This window comes from Theropithecus gelada, chromosome 1 (assembly GCF_003255815.1).
Source record: "Theropithecus gelada isolate Dixy chromosome 1, Tgel_1.0, whole genome shotgun sequence".
In the NCBI taxonomy this organism is placed as follows: Eukaryota; Metazoa; Chordata; class Mammalia; order Primates; family Cercopithecidae; genus Theropithecus; species Theropithecus gelada.
In genome coordinates this window covers 182,765,611-182,788,187 of record NC_037668.1, presented here as the reverse complement: position 1 = coordinate 182,788,187, position 22,577 = coordinate 182,765,611, and the positions used below count along the sequence as shown (strand labels likewise).

The following is a 22,577-nucleotide window of genomic DNA, read 5'->3' as shown; positions in this document are numbered from 1 at the left end:
TGCCTGGGGTCAGTTTCTGATTTACTAAACTCTAAGCCTATCACGGTACCAAAGCAATGGAAATGAAAATGCCACAGACATGGCAATAGGTCCTAGAGTTAGCATCTTCAGTTCCTACTTCTGAGCATCTTACTTTGCTCTTTCCAACCATAAGGGATTGATGATGCTGTCAATGAGATTTTTATGAGGTTTAACTGATGCTGTCTCCTTTTTTTTTTTTTTTTTTGAGACGGAGTCTCGCTGTGTCGCCCAGGCTGGAGTGCAGTGGCCGGATCTCAGCTCACTGCAAGCTCCGCCTCCTGGGCTTACGCCATTCTCCTGCCTCAGCCTCCCGAGTAGCTGGGACCACAGGCGCCCGCCACCTCGCCCGGCTAGTTTTTTGTATTTTTTAGTAGAGACGGGGTTTCACCGTGTTCGCCAGGATGGTCTCGATCTCCTGACCTCGTGATCCGCCCGTCTCGGCCTCCCAAAGTGCTGGGATTACAGGCTTGAGCCACCGCGCCCGGCCTAACTGATGCTGTCTCCTAAGCATAAAGCTTTATTTCTAGAACAACTCAAGCTGGGTGGAGGGGGGTGGTATAGGTAATATTCTTATCTTTTTCATCAGCTATAAAATGCAGGTTGTGGTGCATATGTCATGCTTTTTAAGAAGTTAAAGTGTACTAAATTAAGATCATGAATTGGCCATCTACATAAGCGACTGAGGAAAGAATCCTGCTTGTGTCCATTGACCCCCAAATTCTGATAGGTCTGGTCACTTTGCTTTACCTTCTGTGAAAATGAATTTGTAATCCTGTCTTGGCATACCCAATTACACATTCTACAGATCTCTTGCTATAATAAACAACCAGTGCCCAGACTCCACAGTCATTTCAGAGGCCCTGCCATTTACAACATGTGACTTCTGAGGTTGCCTGGGGGATGGAGGGTTATGGCCATTCCAGCAGGTTGTCACCAGCTGATGGAAAGGGAAAAGAACATGGAGTAAGGAGACACAGGAAGGCCAAGCTTAGGAGGGCCTCACATGCCATGGTCCAAAACCCATGAAAACAATCACATCTACCCTGCAAAGGGGTCTGGAAGATGTAGTCCTTTGTTGGAAGCCACTTATCAGTGACAATTCTACATTATGAAAGGAGAAAATGCATTGTTCGTGATTGGCTGTCTCTTCCAAGTGTAAGATTAGACAGTATGTGTTGTAGGAAACTTGGTGAGGGATCCCATTAGTTAATAACCATGATATGTATAATCATATAAGGATTCCTCAATGGAATAGATTGTTTTAAAAGTCGTAAGAGGCTGGGCGTGGTGGCTCACGCCTGTAATTCCAGCACTTTTGGAGGCCGAGGCGGGCAGATCACGACATCAAGAGATTGAGACCATCCTGGCTAACACAGTGAAATCCCGTCTCTACCAAAAATACAAAAAATTAGCCGGACGTGGTGGCGGGCACTTGTGGTCCCAGCTACTTGGGAGGCTGAGGCAGGAGAATGGCGTGAACCTGGGAGGCAGAGCTTGCAGTGAGCCGAGATCGTGCCATTGCACTCAAGCCTGGGTGACAGAGCGAGACTCCGTCTCAAAAAAAAAAAAAAAAAAAATTTGTAAAGCTGTCTGACTGTCTTCCCTGACAAATGGGAAATGATACCTGAGTAGAGATGGGGAATAGAAAAATGACTTATGGGACTTCCCTTGGTGTACAAATAATTCTCTCATTTCTAAGGACCTGAAAAGTTATCCGTAAGAAGAGAGAAGGGGATGTGGCTTCCCCAGCATCTAGACTCATGTTGTCAGTCCTTAACCTGACCCTGCCAAGATAAGGAAGCTTTCCTTCTGATTTTTCATCATTATTAGTAGTTCATAGTGAAAGCTTTCTTGAACTTCTCCTCTGAGAGTTTCTGGTTAATTATGCTGTTGGTAAGCTATTACACACGTCATCTACTTTAACTCTTAGGGACCTCTCTTTGGAGAGAGGGGTGGACGTGAAACTGCCCATAGACTATAACTTCTTAGCAGATGTATTTCTGGTCTTCTCCGAGGATGTGGTTTCTTTTCAGTACTCTCCAGTACTTCTCTCAGCCTCTTGGGAAGCTGGAGAAAAGGACAAGAAAATGCTTAGTAATATTCAGTGTTTTGAACAAGTCTCAAGGACCAGGAATATGTTTATTGTGTCTTCTTTTAATGTTTTGCATAGCAATGGAAAGGTTATGGATTCTTGCTGTGGTTCAATTTTCCACCTGGAGAACATAGGTTAGAATTTTTCTCTCCTTTCTTCATACTATTGGCTACATGGAACTTTCTAGGAAATCCGAAGATCTAAAGCTTACATATAGGTCATAAGGGAAGAAATGTGTATGTGCACATATGTTAATTCATATTTAGTATATATATTTTATAAGTTAGCAAATTAAACCAGTGTTTATATTTCACTTTAAATGAGCTCTTGGCTGAACGCGGTGGCTCACGCCCGTAATCCCAGCACTTTGGGAGACCGAGGCAGGTGGATCACCTGAGGTCAGGAGTTTGAGACCAGCCTGGCCAACACGGCAAAATTCTGTCTCCACTAAAAATACAAAAATTAGCTTGGTGTGGTGGCAGGCACCTGTAATCCCAGTCACTCTAGAGACTGAGGCAGGAGACTCACTTGAACCCAGGAGGCTGATGTTGCAGTGAACTGAGATTGCGCCATTGCACTCCAGCATGGGCGACAAAAGCGAAACTGTGTTTCAAAACAAAACAAAACAAAACAAAAACAAAACCCAAAGCAAATAAATGAGCTTTCATCATTATGTACTCTCAGGACAAGGAAAAAAAAAGGCAGTGTTTAGCTTTGTGAACAAAATAGCAAATGTAAACACAAGTGATCAATTTACAAACATATCAAGCATCATTACGATGTGCCACGAAACCCACACGATGCATACAAAGCTGCCACATCTCAATTTTAAGCCAAAAATAAAAGATAAAAGAAAAAAATACTAAGAACCCCAAAAACCAAATGATTCGTTTAAAAAATTAATCTGATAAACAAATGGCTAACCCTTCAATGAACTAGCCTAACAGGGAATTACTGTTTCACCTTCTGAATCATATCTGATAATTAGCTAATGGCAATCACCATTCACACCTAACCCAATACAGGACTGAAGGTGAAATAAGAACTGATAATCACAGCAGGATTGAACAGTTAACAAATTATTCATTTTTGCTTGTTTACATTGCCAAAGCAAATTACGAGTTTAACAAGTTCTGTTTTACTTAAGATCTTTCAGGCTAAAAAGTTGTTCAAATTTTTCGTTTTCACAAATATAATTTTATTTCATAAAGTACTAATTTCATTGAGGAGCCAAAGTTAACCAACACTGGACTATGCAGATTATCAAGATCTAAGATTTAATGTTTTAAAACTAAGAAAATGGAGACACAATTTACAAATTTGCTAATTATTCTTCCCTTTATCATCCTTGGATGTGGCTGTACATACTTTTATATTACACATGTGGCATCAGCTGAACCAGGCAGGAAACTGCTTGTTCTACGTACATTTTTACAACTGTTGTCTCCTGTCAAGTAAGATTATGAAGAAAAAGTGATTAATGCTGCAACTCACAGAGAAGGTTCTTGAGCAAGACACAAGACTCTTGTAGCATTGTCTTATTTATTAACATAATTGAAACATTTTGCATAAAACTCTTGCCCATGACTATTCTAGCAACAAAATCGTACTCAAAATATTTCACTGTGAAATGGTATTGCAACTTGAATATCATTTTTTATTAATGAATTGATTCCATAAAGCAAATCTTACTCTTAAAATGGCAGATTATGTGATCAAAAAGTGATTCAAAAAAAGCTTCCCCCTCCCCATGCCAACCCTCAAGACCATGTGGATCCAGCTGAATCCTCAGCCCTGGGACTAGACTAAGGTCGAGGGAAAGAGCCGTTACTCATTCCTAACCAGAACAGGCTAATAGGACACTCCAAACTCACACTACAAAGAGACCACATGAACAGTCGAGTGTGCTGGGCAGCTATAAGATGGTGCAGACTGGATGAATCTGGCAGAGCATATTCATCGCCATTACTACAATGCTATTCCTAAGGTGTCCTAATTGTACGAGCTACAAAATCGGTCCCTGTTTCCATTCTTCCCATCTCACCTGTTGGCCCTCCTGCAGCAGGTAGCCTTGGGAGAGATCCTGAGCTTTTAATATTCTTCCGTTTTATTTTTGCATTACTGTTTGGATGAGTAAAATGTAATAACATGCTTCTCTCTCTTAGTCCTCTAAAAGAGTGTGTGTGTATGTGTGTGTGTGTGTGTGTGTGTGTGTGTGTGTGTATCAGTTTGGGGAGAGTAGAATTGGGTTGTTAAGTAAAAGTTGTTTCTCCCTGTAATTCTCTGCCTTTTGCTGTAGTTCAATTATTGAGTCTCACTTTCTATTTAATTTGAACAGCAAGTTCTTTAATTCTTTCTGAGAAGCTGGAGCTTGAAACTAGAGAACATTGTTGAAAGGCTGGCCAAGCTAAGACAGGAAGAACGGTGTCTCTAGAAGCTCTAGCTTTGGGTTTCAGGCACTTCAGTAAGAGACTTTTCCCCCTTGTTCCTATGTACATTCAAGGAAAATGAAAGCAAGAAGGCTCTAGAGGCTACCTGGGGTTGGGGATGTGTGACTGAGGTACCCACTAGCAGCACAGCTCTCTGGGAGGACCATTCCTTAAGGACAGAGTTATTGACAAAAATTCCTTCTGCCTGTTCTTACATCAGCCACTTTCAGAAAAACGGGAGGGATATTTTTTTTGCTGGTGGGCAGGAAACAAAGCTCCAGACCCCTCTGGACATGATTGTTCCAGTCCATGCCTTTCTCACAACCTCTGAGCCATGCCAGTCTTGGATTGGCCTTGCAGGAAGGAGCAGGACCCCAGAGGCAAAGTCGGGGCCCAGAGGTTATCCTGTTGGCACCTGGGGCACCACTTCAGATTCTGAATCATCTTTCTGGTATTGGCTGTGGCTGGGTCACGGTCACAATGTCCTGTCCTGGATTCAGTTGTGCTGTGACCTTTCCCTAGCAAATGAAAGGGGGCGTGTGTGTGTGTGTGTGTGTGTGTGTGTGTGTGTGTGTGTTGGGGAGGGGGGGCGGGGCGGTGATGGGAATGGACGATTCTATCCAAAAGAAGATTCACTTTCTTTTTATATTAAATAGGAAACCTGTTTTTAGTACAGCACCTGTAATCCACAAAGATAAGATCTGCCCCACTTCATTCCTAGAAATCTACTTCTATGGCACCTGTTCTTTGTCTTCATTCATCTCACTTTCCCTCCCCACTCCCACATGCCTTCTGCCTGTATGCAGAGAGTGCAGAGCCAGCTTCATTCCTTCTCGTGGGCTGTAGACCAAATGGGGCTTGACCACAGCAGAGTAACAGAGAGGACCAAAGAAAAAGAAATCGAGTCTTCCTCAGGTCTGCTCATGTGGGTCCCATAAAGTCTACCCATAACTCCAAGTCCTTAAACAAGCCATGTTTCCCAGGAAATTCAGGCACCTGTTTTCCTTTGTTTCATTTCCTGGCTTATGACTGTCCTGCCTGGACAAAGGCTGTTCCAGATTTCGCTCTCCAGCAGTAGCATCATCCTGAGCACTCTCTGCGTCTCCCTTCACCTTCCCCAAAGCAATTCTTTCTTGGATTCATGGAGTCCGTTTCTGGGATTTCTTCCAAGTTGTTGAGATCTCTTTCTAAAGGAAACCCAACAGTGGCCTTCCTTACTATCACACCCTACCCTGGGACTGGTGTTACCATCCTCTGTGTGGGGAGCACCTGGGACAGACATAATTTAAAAGAAATATGCCAGGGTAAGGCTTGGGAAGTGTAGAAATCACATGGATACCTGGTCAGCAACATGAGGAAATGGAGGGTGTGGTGTGACGGCCTAGGGGTCAGGGAAACAATGTTTTCTTGTCAGGCTTTACACCTGCTGGCTGACCTGGACCAGCCATTTAATCCCATGGGCCTCTGCTCCCTCACCTTTTAAAGGAAAGTGTTGGATCAACTGAACTCTAAAGTGTTTTTCAGTTTATTACTTCATGATCCCTAGTCAAACACTGATACTCAAAAATAGGATTTTCCTTCCTTCCTCTGAAGATTATTTTAAAAAATCCAAGAGGAATAACAGACTCTCTGGATGCTGCTCTACCATGTTCTTCTGTTCCTTTTCCCGCAACTGAAGGATGTTGCAGATGTGAAATGTGTGGTAAAGAACATTGTCTTTGCTTTCAGGTCCCACATGGCCCCTCCTGGCCATAATTGGTACTAGATTTTGATAGAAGTATCCTAATACTCAGAGACTATTTCTCAAAGACCAGAATCCCAAGAGCCAGAGACTGGATGAGAGACAAAAAGCATAAGAGAGCAGTTTCCTTATGGCTGTCCAAGCAGGACATGCATGAGACCCTAGTAACCAGAAGGAAAGCTGGCAAAACTGTCTGCACAAGCAGAGAGGAAAGTAGAAAATTAGAGAAAAAAGGAGTGAAACAACTTAGTGGCTCCTGAGCCCTCCCAGATCTCCCTTCTGGGAACCCCCTCCCCTGTTAGGGAGATTTTCTCAGATAGTTCCTGCAGCTTCCGGGCTCTGCAGGGGCTAGAACCAACCACAGAAACAAGGCCAAGGCACTGCCTCTCAAGAAGGAACTGACCTCAGGCACTGTCTGAGTTACCTCAGCTACAGAAGGTGAAAATAATCAGTTATCATCAGGGCAACAAATTGCTTTCTCCTAGTTCATCCTGGACTTACTATATGAAAGAGACATTTCCCGGCCCAACAGACAATACATAATTCCAATTAGCAAAGACCTCCAGGACTGAGTGGACTCCTAGTGTTGTTTTGTATAGTTTTGCTTTTTTAAAGACACGACTGCCTGATCTGGATCTAGTCCTGCTTATGTGATTCTTCTCAGATGCAGGAATGTGTCTAAGCATGGCCTCCAAAGGTCCCTTGGAAATCCCTGGCTGGTAGGGAACCTGCACTGTGCCATCAGCTACAGCCCACATAAGTAAATGAACAGATGCCACCAGGAAATGAGGATGGACTGGCTCTGTGTGATCATAAGCTCAGAGCAACAGGGAAATGATCATTTGAAACTAAGAAAACAGATTCAAATTATTCTGAGAAAACTGACTATCCCCAGACTTGCGTCCCAGGTTTCAGAAGCTGAAAATCTCACTCCTGATCAAAGGTTGCTGCTGCTGCTGCTACTGCTATATGTGTGTGTGTATGTGCATACGCAAGTGCGCACGCGTGTGTGTGTGTGTGCGTGGTGCTGGAGAAGTGGAGGTTGCTTGGCCTTCTCTACTGGGTGTGGCCCTGATGCACTCACTGAGTGCTGAGGCTGGCTACAGTGTCCTATCAGAGGGGAAGTAATACCACAGGAGCACATCAAGACTACAAACATAAAGAACCATGGACACTGATTTCATCCAAGTTCTACAGGGAGTGAACAAAGAAAAATAAATAAACAAAAGAAAGAAAAGAAAAACAGCCCTTTGTAGTAAAGGGCATGCTGGGAAGGCGAGAGCCAGAGCTGCCTCCCCAGAACATGCTGGGAGGAGAGGCACCAGAGCCACCTCTCTAGAGCATGCTGGGAGGAGGGGCACCAGAGCCGCCTCCCCAGAGCATGCTGGGAGGATGGGCACCAGAGCCGCCTCTCTAGAGCGTGCTGGGAGACGGACACCAGTACATCTCCAAGGACTGCACTTCCCCCAACTCCCACCCCATTCCCTCACCCACCCCCAACCCGGAGACTAGAGGAAAGTCTGTCCAAAGATGACTGTGGAATAGGGAATGCCATGGTTCTCTGCAGGTCCCCCACACTATGGGGGGTTAAGTCAGCAAATAGGGAAAACAGTCAAGACGAGGAGATTGAAAAACAGAGAGGCAGGAGAGAAACGGGGGGCTGACAAAGATGGAGGGGCCATTGTGTTGCTGGAGGACGAGGGGAGAGTGGAGCTGAGCACTGTGTAGCTGCTAGCCGGAGGCATTGATGTACAGCTGGCTTTTAAGGATGTAGTCGATGACCGGCTGGGACAGGTAATCCACAACATGGCCGTCCCCATGCTGCAGGGCCAGCCTGCACAAGAAGAGATGACAATCAGATGGACGTCCACACCCAAAGCAAGCCCCATGTCTCCCCAACACCCCATTTCTAGCCTTTTCTCAGGTTGAGTAAATGGTTCTGTATTAGGAAAAGCCCTCTTGCCTCCACAACTCCTTCCCTACCTTGGTGACATCATTCATTGTGGTTCTGCCACTTCCTAGGAGAGAGGCCTTGGGAAAGTTATTTAAGCCCTTGTGTTCTTCAGCTTTTTTCCTCTAAAATGAGGGTAATATCTGGGCCCCTCTCATTTAGTTATTCAAAGGATTAAATGAGTCATTATGCAAAGCACTTAGAAGAGCACCAGACACACAGCGGGCATCTAATGTATTCACTATTCTTTTTTCTCAAATAAATTGTATTGTGTATATTTAAGTCATACAATCTGATGTTGTAAGATACACATGTATTATCATCATATAATATAGTATATACTATCTATGTTATATTACATATTTATTATATATATTTTATAATTTTTATATTATACTATATCATTTATATAATAGTGTTAATATTATATTATATTATTTACATAACAGTGTTAATATTATATTATTTATATAATATAGTTTAATGGTTACTGTAGTGGAACAATATTAATATATCCATCATCTCACTCAGATACATATTTGTTCTTGTGGCGAGAATAGCTATAATCTACTAATTTAGCAAAAATCCTAAATATAATACACTATTATTAGCTGTCATCCTCATGTCACACATTAGATCTTTCAACTTGTTTGTCTTACATATTTGCTACCTTCTATCCTTTGATCAATATCTCCCCACTTTCTGCCCTCCACACTTGACCCTGATAATCATGTTTTATTCTCTATCTGTATGTTTAAGATTCCACATATATTCCTACATATTTGCTACTTTGTATCCTTTGACCTATATCTCTCCACTTTCTGCCCTCCACACTTGACCTTGGTAATCATTGTTTTATTCTCTACCTCTATATTTAAGATTCCACATATAAGTGAAATCATGCAATATTTTTCTTTCTGTGTCTGGCTGATATCACTTGGCAGAATGTCTTCCAGGTCTAGCCAAGTTGTGGCAAGTGGTAGGATCTCCTTTTTTAAGTCGAATAATATTCCACTTCCGTGTGTGTGTGTGTGTGTGTGTGTGTGTGTGAACACATTTTCTTTATCTATTCATCCACTGATGGACATCTAGGTTGTTTCCATATCTTGGCTACTGTGAATAATGCCACAATAAACTTGGAAATGCAGGTATCTTTACAAGGTGGTGATTTCATTTCCTTTGGGTGTATACCCAGAAGAAGGATTGCTGGGTCATATGGCAGTTCCATTTTTAATCTCTTTAGGAACCTCTATACTGTTTTCTATAACAGTTGTACCAATCTACATTCCCACCAACAGTTTACAAGGATTCCCTTTCTCCACACCCTCATCAACATTTGTTATCTCTTGTCTTTTTGATAATAGCTATTCTAATAGGTGTGATGTAGAATCTCATAGTGCCTTTAATTTGTATTTCCCTGGTGATTAGTGATGTTGAGCATCTTTTTATGCACCTGTTAGCAATTTTTATGTCATCTCTGGAGAGATTTCTACTCAAATCCTCTGGTGGTTTTTTGTTTGTTTGTTTGTTTGTTTGTTTTCAGAGAGACAGGTTCTTACTCTGTTGCCCAGGCTGGAGTGCAGTAGTGCAGTTATGTCTCACTGGAGCCTCAAACTCCTGGGCTCAAGCAATTCTCCTGCCTCAGCCTCTCAAGCAGCTAGGACTTCAGGCACATGCTACCATGCCTGGCTAATTTTTTTTTTTTTTTTGTGGGGGGGGGGAACGGGTAAGGATAGAGACAGGGTCTCACTATGTCTGGAACTCCTGGCCTCAAGCAATCTTTCTACCTCAGCCACCTAGTATGCTGGGATTATAGGTATGAGCCATCACACCCTGCCCCTTTGCCCAGTTTTTAGTTGAGTAATATGTTTTCTTGCTATTTTGAGTTGTGTAAGTTCTTTATAAATCTTGGATATTAATCCCTATCTGATATATGATTTGAAAATATTTGATTGTTTCCTTGCTGTACAGAAGCTTTTTAGTTTGAAGTCTTATTTATTTATTTACTTGCTTTTGTAGCCTGTGTTTTCGGTGTGGCATCCAAGACATAATTGCCAAGACCAATGTCAAGGAGATTTTCCCCTATGTTTTCTTCTGTTTTTTTGTTTTTTTTCCCCTCAGGTCTTACGCTTAGGTCCTTTATCCATTTTGAGCTGATTTTTGTGGCTGGTGTAAGATAAGGTCCAATTTCATTATTCTGCATATAGAAATCCAGTTTTCTTGGCACCATCTATTGAAGAGACTATCCTCTCTTTATTGTGCCTTTTTGGTACCTTTGTCAAAAATCAGTTGACCATGTATGTTTGCATTTATTTCTGGGCTCACTATTCTGTTCCACTGCTCTATGTGTCTGCTTTTATGCCAGTACCATACTGTTTTGATTACTATAACTTTGTAATATCATTTTAAATGAAGAAGTGTGATACCTCCAACTTTTTTTGTTCTCATAATTGCTTTGGTTATTCAGGGTCTTTTGCAGTTCTGAGCAAATTTTAGGGTTGATTTTTCTATTTCTGTGAAGTATGAATGCCCCTATTGGGATTTTGATAGGGATTTCATTAAATCTTTATATTGCTTTAGGTAGCATGGACATTTTAACAATATTAACTTTTCTGATCCATGAGCATGAAATGCTTTTCATTTATTTCATTTATTTGTGTCATCTTCAATTTCTTTTGTCCATGTTTTATACTCCTCTATGTACAGATTTTTCACTTCCTTGGTTAAATTTATTCCTAAGGGTTTCTGTTTCTTTCTTTCTTTCTTTTTTTTTTTTCCAGACAGAGTCTCACTCTGTCACCCAGCCTGGAGTGCAATGGTGTGATCTTGGTTCACTGCAACCTCAGCCTCCTGGGTTCAGGTGATTCTCCTGCCTCAGCCTCCTGAGTAGCTGAGATTACAGGCACACACCACCATGCCCAGCTAATTTTTGTATTTTTATTAGAGTCGGGATTTCACCATGTTGGCCAGGCTGGTCTCTAACCCCTGACCTCAAGTGATCCACATGCCTCGGCCACCCAAACTGCTGGGATTACAGGTGTGAGCCACCGCACCTGGTTGTCTAACTGCTCTTGATAGTACTTTCAGTACTATGCTGAATGGAACTGGGGATAGTGGGCATTCTTGCTTTATACCAGGTCTTAGAGGAAAAGCTTTCATTTTCTCCCCATTGATTATAATGCTAGCTGTGGGTTTAAAAATAAATAAATAAATGGCCTTGCTGGGTGCGGTGGCTCATGCCTGTAATCCCAGCACTTTGGGAGGCTGAGGCAGGCAGATCACAAGGTGAGGAGATCGAGACCATGTGGCCAACATAGTGAAATCCTGTCTCTACTAAAAATACACAAAAAATTGGCCGGGCGTCGTGGTATGCGCCTGTAATTCCAGCTATTCAGGAGGCTGAGGCAGGAGAATCGTGTGAACCTGGGAGGTGGAGGTTGCAGTGATCTGAGACCGTGCCACTACACTCCAGCCTGGGTGAAAGAAGGAGACTCCATCTCAAAAAATAAAAATAAAAATAAATAAATAAATAAAAATGGCCTTTATTATGTTGAAGAACTTTCCTTCTATATTTAAACTGTCAAGAAAGGATGTTGAACTTTGTCCAGTGCTTCATCTGCATCAACTGCTATGGTCATGTGGTTTTTATCTTTCAGTCTATTTATGTGATGTATCACATTGACTGATTTGCATATGTTAAACCAGCCTTGTGTGCCAGGGATAAATCCTACTTGATCATCATGTATAAACTTCATGTTGTGTTGTTGAATTCAATTTGCTAATATTTTATTGAGGACTTTTGCATCAATGTTCATCAGAAATATTGGCCTACAGTTTTCTTTTCTTGCGGTGTCTTTTTTTTTTTTTATACAGAGTCTCGCTCTGTTGCCCAGGCTGGAGTGCAGTGGCACGTGATCTCAGATCACTGCAACCTCCGCCTTCTGGGTTCAAGCAATTCTACTGCCTCAGCCTCCCAAGTAGCTGGGATTACAGTCACATGCCTGGATAATTTTTTGTGTTTTTAGTAGAGATAGGGTTTCACCATATTGGCCAGGCTCGTCTTGAACTCCTGACCTCAAGTGATCCACCAGCCTTGGCCTCCCAAAGTGCTAGGATTACAGGTGTGAGCCACTGTGCCTGGCCTCTTGTGGTATCTTCATCTGGCGTAGGTATCAAGGCGATGCTGGCCTCATAGAATGTGCTAGGAGGTATTCCTTCCAGCTGTATTTCTTTGAAGAGTTTAAAATGTATAGGCCGGGTGCAGTGGTTCATGCCTGTAATCCCAGTACTTTGGGAGGCCGAGGTGGGTGGATCACAAGGTCAAGAGTTCAAGACCAGCCTGGCCAACATAGTGAAACCCTGTCTCTACCAAAAATACAAAAATTAGCTGGGCATGGTGGCAGGCACCTGTAGTCCCAGCTACTTGGGAAGCTGAGGCAGGAGAATCACTTGAACCCGGTATGCAGAAGTTGCAGTGAGCCAAGATCACGCTACTGCACTCCAACCTGGGTGACAGAGTAAGACTCTGTCTCAAAAAGAAAAGAAAAGAAAAAAAAAACCCAGAAGTATTGGTATTAATTATTCTTTGAAAATTTGGTAGAATTCAGCTCTGAAGTCATCTGGTCCTGGCTTTTCTTTGCTGGGAGGTTTTTAATTACTACTTCAATCTATTTGTTATTGGTTTGTTCAGGCTATTCCTGATTCAATCTTGCCAGATTATCTTTTTAAAGGAATTTATCCATGTCCTCTAGGTTACCAAATTTGTTTGCATATAATTGTTCATAATAATTCTTTATGATCCATCTTATTTCTGAAACATTTGTTATAATGTCTACACCTTCATTTCTGGTTTTATACATTTGAGTCTTTTTCAGTCTAGATAAAGGTTTGTCAATTTTGTTTATTTTTTTCAAAAAACCAACTCTTCATTTTATTAATTTTTTTCTATGGTTTTTCTATTCTCTATTTAGTTTTGCTCTAATCTTTATTACTTCCTTCCTTTGGCTTTAGTTTGTTTTTCTTTTTCTAGTTCCTTGAGGCATAATGCTAGGCAATTTATTTGGGGTTTTTCTTCTGTTTTAATGTGAGCATTTATTGTTAGAAGCTTTCCTCTTAGAACTATCCTTATTTTATCCTTTTGGGTTCCTCTGCATGCTGGCCTCAAGAGTATGAATCCTCTTCCAGGGATTCTTGGGATTCACTACATCTTTTCTTTCCTACAGGAGCCCATGGAGGAGAGGCACCAACAGGTATAAAGGACCCCAGTGACACATTTTGGCTTCTGCACAGTTTTTTTCCAGCCTTGGTCTGGCTGCTTCCTGTTCTCTCCTAACACAATAGTCTAGGTGTCAGACCCAAATGAATTATTTTTAAAAATTCAAATATTCCTCCACATACCTAGATTCTAAAAGGCGTCTGAGTCCTGCCTGTGAGATCTCACTGGAGACCAGCTCACTGCCTTTCAATGCATGCACAGCCCTTGAAACCACCTAGCAAACTATGACTGAGACAGTGAAAGAGATCTAACTTAACTGACTCTATCTTGCTTCTAACCTCCAAGTTGTCCTTGTTCCCGGTGTAGGCTGAACTAACTTCGGGAGAAACTTAGTTCATAGTTTATAGTTTGGGAGAAACTTAGTTTATAGTTTAAAAAAAGATGATAACAGCCCTTTCCCAAAACAGACCTCCTTCTTGCCTGGGGACTACATTGCCTTTGTGGACTAACATTAGCCACAAGATTAGAAATTATGGTTTAGGAGTCATGCAGCTGAAGGCTACAAGATCTGACCCTCCCTAAACTGCTCCTAAGATCAGTGCTTGCGATATTTTGTAGACCCTGCACTTGATGGACCAGCTGGCACCATCCAGATCAATAAACTGGCTCATTCGAACTTGCGCCCCGCTCCCACCCAGGAACTGACTCAGTGCAAGAAGACAGCTTCGACTCCCTATGATTTCATCTCCGACCAGTCAGTACTCCTGGCTCACTGGCTTCCCCGACCCACGAAGTTATCCTTAAAAACTCTGCTCCCCAAATGCTCAGGAAGACTGATTTGAGTAACAATAAAACTCTGGTCTGCCTCACAGCCGGCTCTGCGTGAATTACTTTTTCTCTACTGCAATTCCCCTGTCTTGATGAATCTGCTCTGTCTAGGCAGCCAGCAAGGTGAACCCCTTGGGCGGTTACACCCTGACCTTGCAAGTTAGGTCCCTAAGTGCCTCCTCACATAGTTAAGCTTTTTGAAAAAGTGTGTATACCTGTGACTCAGAAGCAGATTCCTAAGCCCACCCCCCATAAATTCTGATTCAGTGGGACTGGGCGGGACACAGGAATTTGTACTGTTGTATAACTCTGCATGGCGACTCTAATGTGCAGCCATGTTTGGAACCACATCCTACTCCTCTCCCCTTACTGCCCATTGCTTCTGCCCTCACTTCACAGTGGATGCTACCCTTGTGAGTGCCTCTGTAATTGCCTTCCAGGGAAGAAGGCAATTACTTTTTAAAGTCCTGGTCTCATTTGATTTCTCTGAAAGATGGGACGCAGATGGCAATGCTCTCCATCTTTGTATCCTCTCTCACCTTGGCTTCTGGGCCACCACTGCTGGTGGTTTCTAACTGCCTTTTAACTTTCTATCAAATGCTAAAATGTTTGCAATGTTCCCCATAGTCTTCTCTTCTTGACTCTTTCTGTGAGCTTGTCCATACCTAGAATTCTAATTGACACTTACATGTTCGTGGCTTTCAGTTTTTCCCCTCCAAACCTCTATATTCTGTATATTTCACCATTCCACTTAACATTTCCACTTTGGGTTTATGGTAGAAACTGGTAACTGGCCCCTAACACCCATTCTTTCCCTCTTTGGGTTAGTAATAAAGCATACTGAGTTTTATCTGGGTGTGTGGCTGCCTAGCTACACAGTCTATTTCCCAGCTGTCCTCCACCCCTGAGTCAGTGTGATGCAAAGGGAAGTGGTATGCACAACTCTGGGTCACCTTAAAGACAAAGCTTCTTGCCATGGGCTTCACCTTGCCTTTTCCCACTGGCTGAGAAGAGCCACCGTTGCAGCAGCTGTGCACCCAGAGATGGAAGTTTTATATGGATGAGGCCGTAGATTCCATCTTTGACTTCAGTAAGAGGGAACTAAACATCTAACATTTAAAACTCTGAATACTGGATTTTCTTTTTTTTTGGTTTTGGCAGCTTAGCCTGTACCCTTGTCAAATATTATTCCATAAGTACCTCCAACTAAAGCGTCCACAACTGAAAACACCCTCTTCTCCCCTTAAAGCAGCTAAGACTAGCTAATGGACTGTCCCCCCTTTTAAAAGTAAATGGCTGGGGCCGGGCACAGTGGCTCACGCCTGTATTCCCAGCACTTTGGGAGGCCGAGGTGGGTGGATCACTTGAGGTCAGGAGTTCAAGACCAGCCTGGCCAACATGGTGAAATCCCCATCTCTACTAAAAATACAAAAATTAGCCGGGCGTGGTAGCATGTGCCTGTAATCCCAGCTCCTCGGGAGACAGAGGTAGGAGAATTGCTTGAACCCGGGAGGCAGGGGTTGCAGTGAGTCAAGACTGTACCACTGAACTCCAGCCTGGGCAACAAGAGTGAGACTCCGTCTCAAAAAAATAAACAAAAAACAAAAAACAAAAACAAAAAAAGGTAAAATGGCTGGGAACAAATGAGGTCCAAACAGAAAGCTAAACACCAGGGCAGCAGATGTCTGCCTGAATCTTAGGGTCATCTCTGATGGAGGAAAGTTATGCGGAGACTTATAAGACAGTTTGACTAAAGTCTCTCCGGCCATTTGTCAAACATACCTGCTCTTGGTTGAGCTGACAACAGACATGGGATGGTTGATGTCATCCTTCACCACCATGATGTTGTTCTGAGGACAGAGCAGAGAGAGTCAGTTGCCAGTCCCTCCCACTAAACTCCTTTTGCTCTCTCACTCCTCCAGCTGCCAGGACTCTCACACAAGGGCCGTATCACAGATGCACTAGCAGGATGGAGGACTCACTTTGTATTTGCGGAGTATTGAGGAGTGATTCATGATTCGGTCTGTGTCGGCTGCATCCCGGGGCACCACCACAATCCCAAAGTCGCCAACAATCACCTCCATCTGAAGAAACAGAGAGAGGGCCCTTTGGTGAAACCCTGATCCCAAACTCCTACCAAGCAACTACTTAGCAGCGCCCGCTTCCATTCATCCACAAGCATCCATGTAGCCCCAAGCTTTAGTCCCAAACTGGCCTTCTTCTCAGCCCTATCAGCCAGCTCCTTCAAGGAACAACCCTTAACGGTGTTAATAGACTAAGTGAAAGCATTGACTGGTACACAGAAGTAGCTTAATAAATACCCTAGACTTAAGGAATAAATGAACTCTTACATGTCTGGCAAGATCTCTCCAGTTCCTGAGGCTCCCACTGAGTTCACAATGCTGCAGAATCACATGAATGACATCGCGTCCTTACCTGGTAAACACCCTCTGGAGTGAAACAGATCCCTCTGTTCAGCAAGCACATTTGAGCCCTCAGATGGACGTCATGAGAGGGACCAAATGCTCTTCCAGCTCACCCTCATAAAAACTGCTGTGGGACTCAAGGGGTAGCCAAGAGCTAGAACTAGAAGTTCTTGGAATGCATCACTGGGCACCCAGGCTGTGGTAGGGAGATGATGATGATGATTAGGGTCACTTCAGAGATCAGTTTTTGATAGACACACGGTGCCATGTGAGAAATGAAACTTTTTTTTTTTTTTTTTGAGGCATGTTCTCAGTCTGTCTCCCAAGCTGGAGTGCAGTGGCACGATCATGGCTAACTGCAGCCTCAACCTCCTGGGCTTAAGCAATCTTCCCACCTCAGCCTCCAAATAGCTGAGACCACAGGCACATACTACCATGGCTGGCTAATTTTTTAAAATTATTTTTTTGAAGAGAAGGGGTCTTGCTATGATGCCCAGGCCAGTCTTCAGCTCCTGGACTCAAGTGATCCTCCCACCTCAGCCTCCCAAAGTGTTAAGATTACAGGCGTGAGCCATTGCACCTAGCCAAACCTTGTTTTCATTTAAAAGAAATAACATTTTTATTTTCTGACTGTAGATGCAGTGCAAGCTTAGAGAATCTAGGAAAAAAAATAGAAATCAATCACAATCACACAATCCAGGTAGTGACTGTGAATGGTTGAGTGTATATCTGTAGTTTTTTTTCTCTCTGCAAATAGGTACATATCCACAATTGGATTAAACTATAAAATTAGTCGCCTTACCTATCTTTTTTCACTAGCATTATATTTTGAGAATTTTCTTACATTGTTAAAAATTATTTGAAAACATAACTTTTAATAATCTGTACATTTTACACTATGTGTACAGTTACTTCTGATTTTTTGCAATTATACATAACACTTTAGTGAAGATCTTTGTACATAAATCTTTTATCACACCTCTGATTATTTCCTTAGGATAAGAAATGATATAATTGGATAAAAGGAGATAAGCTGGACATAATTCAAGCTCTTGAGACATATCACCAAGTTGCTTCCGGGAAATTTGTGCCAACTTTTATTTTGAAAGAGCCTGAAAGTTATGGCATTTAATACTCTTGGATCTACCCTGGGCATATTACTGTTTAGATCTTGCCAATTACAGATCCCAGACTGGGGAAGGGAGGAGGAGATAGGTGGCTTCTAAGCAGCACAGTTCATTGAGCAAGACCTGATTTGAGGGCAAGGGTTTTTTCCCATAATTATCTAAACAAGTGGCACAAAAACAGATATACTGGGGCACGGTGGCCCCTTCTCCCCAGAGGATTTCTACACCAGCAGAATTCCATTTCTAAGCCTGATTTACTGGTTGTGTGTGTGTGTGTGCACATTCTGATTATTTCTGTCCACTTTTACTCTGCTTCTCCTACTGCTTACAACTGGACCTACACTTGCAGCTGGAGCTCTGATGTCGCTGAAATAAAAAGTTAGCTAAAGGTGTCTTAGGAGGAAAGTCGTAGAGAGAAGTTAAAAAGCTAGGTGTAGAATATCAGAGCCCCCATTGGATCATGTACTCTGGAAGATACAGAGCATTGCACAACACACTGCATCTATTGGTGTTGTTCGGATCAGGTAAACTGACACCAAACCTCTTGTCTTATAAACCAGAAATGGTAGGGAGAGGCAGGGCAGGGAGTTGGAGTTAGAGTCAGCTCCTTCTGCCATGGCATTTAGGATATTGCACTGGGACTCACTACTTAGACACTGGTTCTCAAACTTGGCTGCACATTAGAATCACCTGAGGAGCTTTAAACATTTCCAAAGCCTAGCTCACACCTAAGATCAATTAAACCAGAATCTCTGGTGCTGGAACTCAGGCAGCAGAAGTTCTTTAAATTCCCCAGGTGATATCAATATACAACAAAGCTGGTGAACCAGTGGTCTAAGTACTTAATTAAAGTTCTGGGGAAATTGGCAGAGAAAGAGACAGAAAAGAGAAGGGAGGAGAAGAGCAGAAGAGAGTGAGGAAGAGAAAGGAGGGAAGAGGAGAGGAGGACAGGAGAGAAGAGAGAATCTATCCAAGCTGGTATCCATGGGGATTCCTAAGCTGCGTGGTTATGTAGATGTTTCAAGATAATCTAGTATAGATTGCATAATGTAGGATCTGCCTTCAAATTGATTCTGTAAACTTGATGAATGTTTCATATATGATGTTTGTAATAATGGGTCTATATAAAGTGAGCATTCTAGTTTAAACCAGGAACATAATGGCTCAGAATAGCAGTCCTCATGGGGGAATCGCCCTGTGGGTGACAACAGTGCAGCTGCTGCTCTGCACTCAGTACCTAATGAACCGAGCGCCCAGTGAATAACTGTGCCAGGCTGTTCAGTGGGTGGCAAGCAGATGGAGGCCTTACTGCTTAGGATGTTTTCCTTTTCCAAAAACAGTGACAGACTTGTCCCTGGGAATCATAGATGGGTCGAGGAAGAGAGGGTCTATGAGACAAGATCTACAGCTTTAGGGCATCACGGCCAGGGTTTAGGCCAGAGACTGCCGATACTCTCTGCTGCTTTGGCCAGACACTGTTGTTTTTGTAGCACCTGTTTGGAGAATTATGGGAGAAAATCTGAGTGTCTTGCCCCCAAAGCAGGCCTTGCTCAATGAGCTGCACTGCTTAGAAACATTGTTCATGGTGGAGGGTATTTGTGTGTGTGCATGTGTGTGTGTGCGTGTGTGCGTGTTCGGGAAGGGAAGGTACTAGGTGCCAGAGCTGGTGAGATGTGCCCTCAGTCCAACGAGTGCCCATCTCCCTCTAGGAGCTTAGCTGTCCTTCCCACCTCAAGCACCCATTGCCTGCCTTCACCAGGCCTCAGGACACTACCCTCTCCTGGTTGTCCTTCTACCTCTCTGGCTGCTGGCTACTCCTTTTTGGACCCCCATGCTAATTCCTCCTGTTCTATCTGACCTTGAGCCACTGACCTCCTCCAAGCCTCAGTCCCTGGATGTTTTTTCTTTTCTATTCACACTCACACCCTTCATGATTTCATTCAATTTTGAAGCTTTAAAAGCACACTAAAGGCTTCCAAATTAATGTTTCCAGCAATAACTTCTCTCCTGAACTGGAGGCTCATATGTCAGCTGCCTTCTCAATATGCCCACTTGGATAGGCCATCTCAAACTCATTATGTCCATGAGCCCCTGGCCCTGCTAACATAAACAGACAGTTAAACCAACCACTCCCCTCAAAGAAATGGTTTTCCTGTCATCTTTTCCATAAAGAGAAATTCTCTTCCTTTTTTTTTTTTTTTTTTTTGAGACAGAGTCTCGCTGTTGCCTAGGCTGGAATACAGTGGTGTGATCTCGGCTCACTTCAACCTCTGCCTCCCGGGTTCAAGCAATTCTCCTGCCTCAGCCTCCTGAGTAGCTGGGATTACAGGCGCCCGCCACCATGCCCGGCTAATTTTTGTATTTTTAGTAGATACAGGGTTTCACCATGTTGGTTAGGCTGGTCTCGAACTCCTGAGCTCGTGATCCGCCTGCCTTGGCCTCCCAAAATGCTGGGATTACAGGTGTGAGCCACCATGCCCAGCAGAAATTCTCTTCTTATAATTGCTCAGACAAAAAGCTTTGGTATTTTCCCTGATTCCTCTCTTTCTCTTATATCCCACATTCAGTCTATAAGTTAGTCCAATGGACTCTACCTTCAAAGCAAATCCAAGAATCTGCTCATTTCTCACCATGTCAGTCCCTTCTATACTGGTCCAAGGCTATTTTGTTAGGCTGAATAATGAACCTAAAAGATATCCAGGTTCTAATCTCTGGAACCTGTGAATATGGCAAAAGAGACTCTGCAGATATGATTAAACTAAGGATCTTGAGATTATCCTGGGTTATCTGGGCAGGCCCTAAATGCAGTAACAAGTACCCTTACAAGAGGCAGAGGGAGACTGGACTCAGAAGAGATAAGATAATGGGAGATGAAGCAGAAAGAGATTTGAAGATGCTCCACTGTGGGACTTGAAGTTGGAGGAAGGGACCATGAACCAATGAATATGACAAATGCAGCTCTAGAAGCTGAAAAAGTCAAGGAAACCAATTTTCCCCTAGATCCTCTGGAGTTGTTGGCCTTGCCAACAACTTGATTTGGGCCCAATAAAACCTATTTCAGACTTCTGACTTCTGGGACTGTAAGACAATAAATATGTGTTATCCTAAACCACCAAGTTTGCAGAACTAGGAGACTAGCTCACCTCTATCATCTCTCGTTTGAATTTCTCTGGTCTCCCTGTTATTTTCTTGCCTTTTTTTAGTCTATTCCCAATAGCCAGACTGATAATGTTAAAATATAAGCCAAATCATGTTGCTCCTTGGCTTAAAATCTTTCACTTAAATATCACCTTCTTGGTGAGATCCTCTCTGGCCACCCTAATTAAACCTGTATCCCTTGTGCGCTCCCACCCCTTAAGCCTAAATTCTCACCAGAGTTGCACTTTCACCCTTTTGGTTCTCTGAGCAGCACTAAGGTGGTTGGCAAGAATAGTCACTTTACAAAATGTGGCAAAAAGGGAGCCAAGAAGAGAGCACTTGATTCATTTTATAAGACTGGTATGATGTAAAAATACCAGCTATATGTTTCATATAAGAAATAACGGAAAAACACCAGTCCCAAGGATGCGAGAAACCAAAATTGCATGGAGTTGTGATAGCCTCAAGTGTTGTGCATTTGAAGTGAGTCTTGCTCATCTGCAAAATGCTGAAGTTGCATTTAGAAAATTCAAGCTAATTACTGAAGATCCCCAGGGCAAAAACTGCCTGACTCACTTCCATGGCCTGGATCTTACCTGTGACAAAATGTGTTCCATGGTCAAAAAAAATGACAGACCATGACTGAAGCTCAGTCTGAATCAAGACCACCAATGGTTATTTGCTTCATCTATTCTGCGTTGGTTTTACTAAAAAGAGGCAACAATCAGATATGGAAGGCATCTTAGGCTCAGGTCTGCCAAATCTTGGAGAAGAGGATGGTAATAAAGACCAGGTGCAGGGTGGAGGGGTTGTTGTAGACAAATGACTTGAAAGAAGTGGTCAATAAATTGATCCCAGACAGTACTGGAAAACAGAAAAGGCTTGCCAATCTGTCCTCTCCATGATGTTTTCATTAGTTTTTCCACAGCCGCTACCTTTGTGTGAAGGTAGTGGCTCTGGAAAAACTACTGCGGGGAGAGATAGGAGCTAAAGTTGAACAAGCTGGTGGATAAAAGCCACTGGACCAAGAATCTGTTAAAATTCAGACTTTAAGGGTGACAGATAAAAAGTATTATTTGTGAAAATAAAATAAAATAAAATAAAATAAAATAAAATAAAATAAACGACAACAACAAACATATTCCCCAGACCTCACCTGAGAAATTTTGATATAGCATGTGTCAAGGGGCTGGAGCCTCTATCTTTACAAAGTTCCCAAATCCTTCGGATATACACCCACCTTTGGGAATTGTTGCTTTAAACCACATGGACAATTACCTAAGCTGGTAGTATTCTGGCCTGGTTTAGGATGGGGTCAAAATGAGATACTCGTGGGACAGGTACCTCAGCACCTCTGAGAAGTCCAGCAAGAATAAGGACATTCCCCCTGTGTCCTCAGGAGCGGGGGGTGTAAGGGCAGACATCTGACCCCAGGAAGCATAGGGCACTCAGATCCCCTTCCTATGGCGCCTGCAGGAGTGTGCCCAGGCCTCTGGAACTGAACTCTTGTTTCTGCTCGAGGGGACCAGCACCTCCTGTCTTCATGAAGAGCTCTCTGTGGGTCTTGCCCTTGGGGTGGAAAGGTGGGGTGGACGAGTGGCCAATGTGG

General features: G+C 43.0%; 1 protein-coding gene across 2 annotated transcripts in view; it reads right to left on the bottom strand.

The window, feature by feature from the left end:
• Window positions 1-3,636: 3,636 nt before the first annotated feature.
• The window catches only part of NMNAT2 (nicotinamide nucleotide adenylyltransferase 2), a 176,654-nt gene continuing 157,713 nt past the window's right edge, over window positions 3,637-22,577 (bottom strand). For both annotated transcript variants that reach the window (XM_025359456.1, XM_025359465.1), the window contains exons 9-11: window positions 16,260-16,361; window positions 16,060-16,127; window positions 3,637-8,117 (exon numbers count right to left, since the gene is read on the bottom strand). In XM_025359456.1, the coding sequence (XP_025215241.1) occupies window positions 8,015-8,117; window positions 16,060-16,127; window positions 16,260-16,361 (273 nt within the window). In that variant the 3' untranslated portion in view covers window positions 3,637-8,014. The remainder of the gene's footprint in view (window positions 8,118-16,059; window positions 16,128-16,259; window positions 16,362-22,577) is intronic.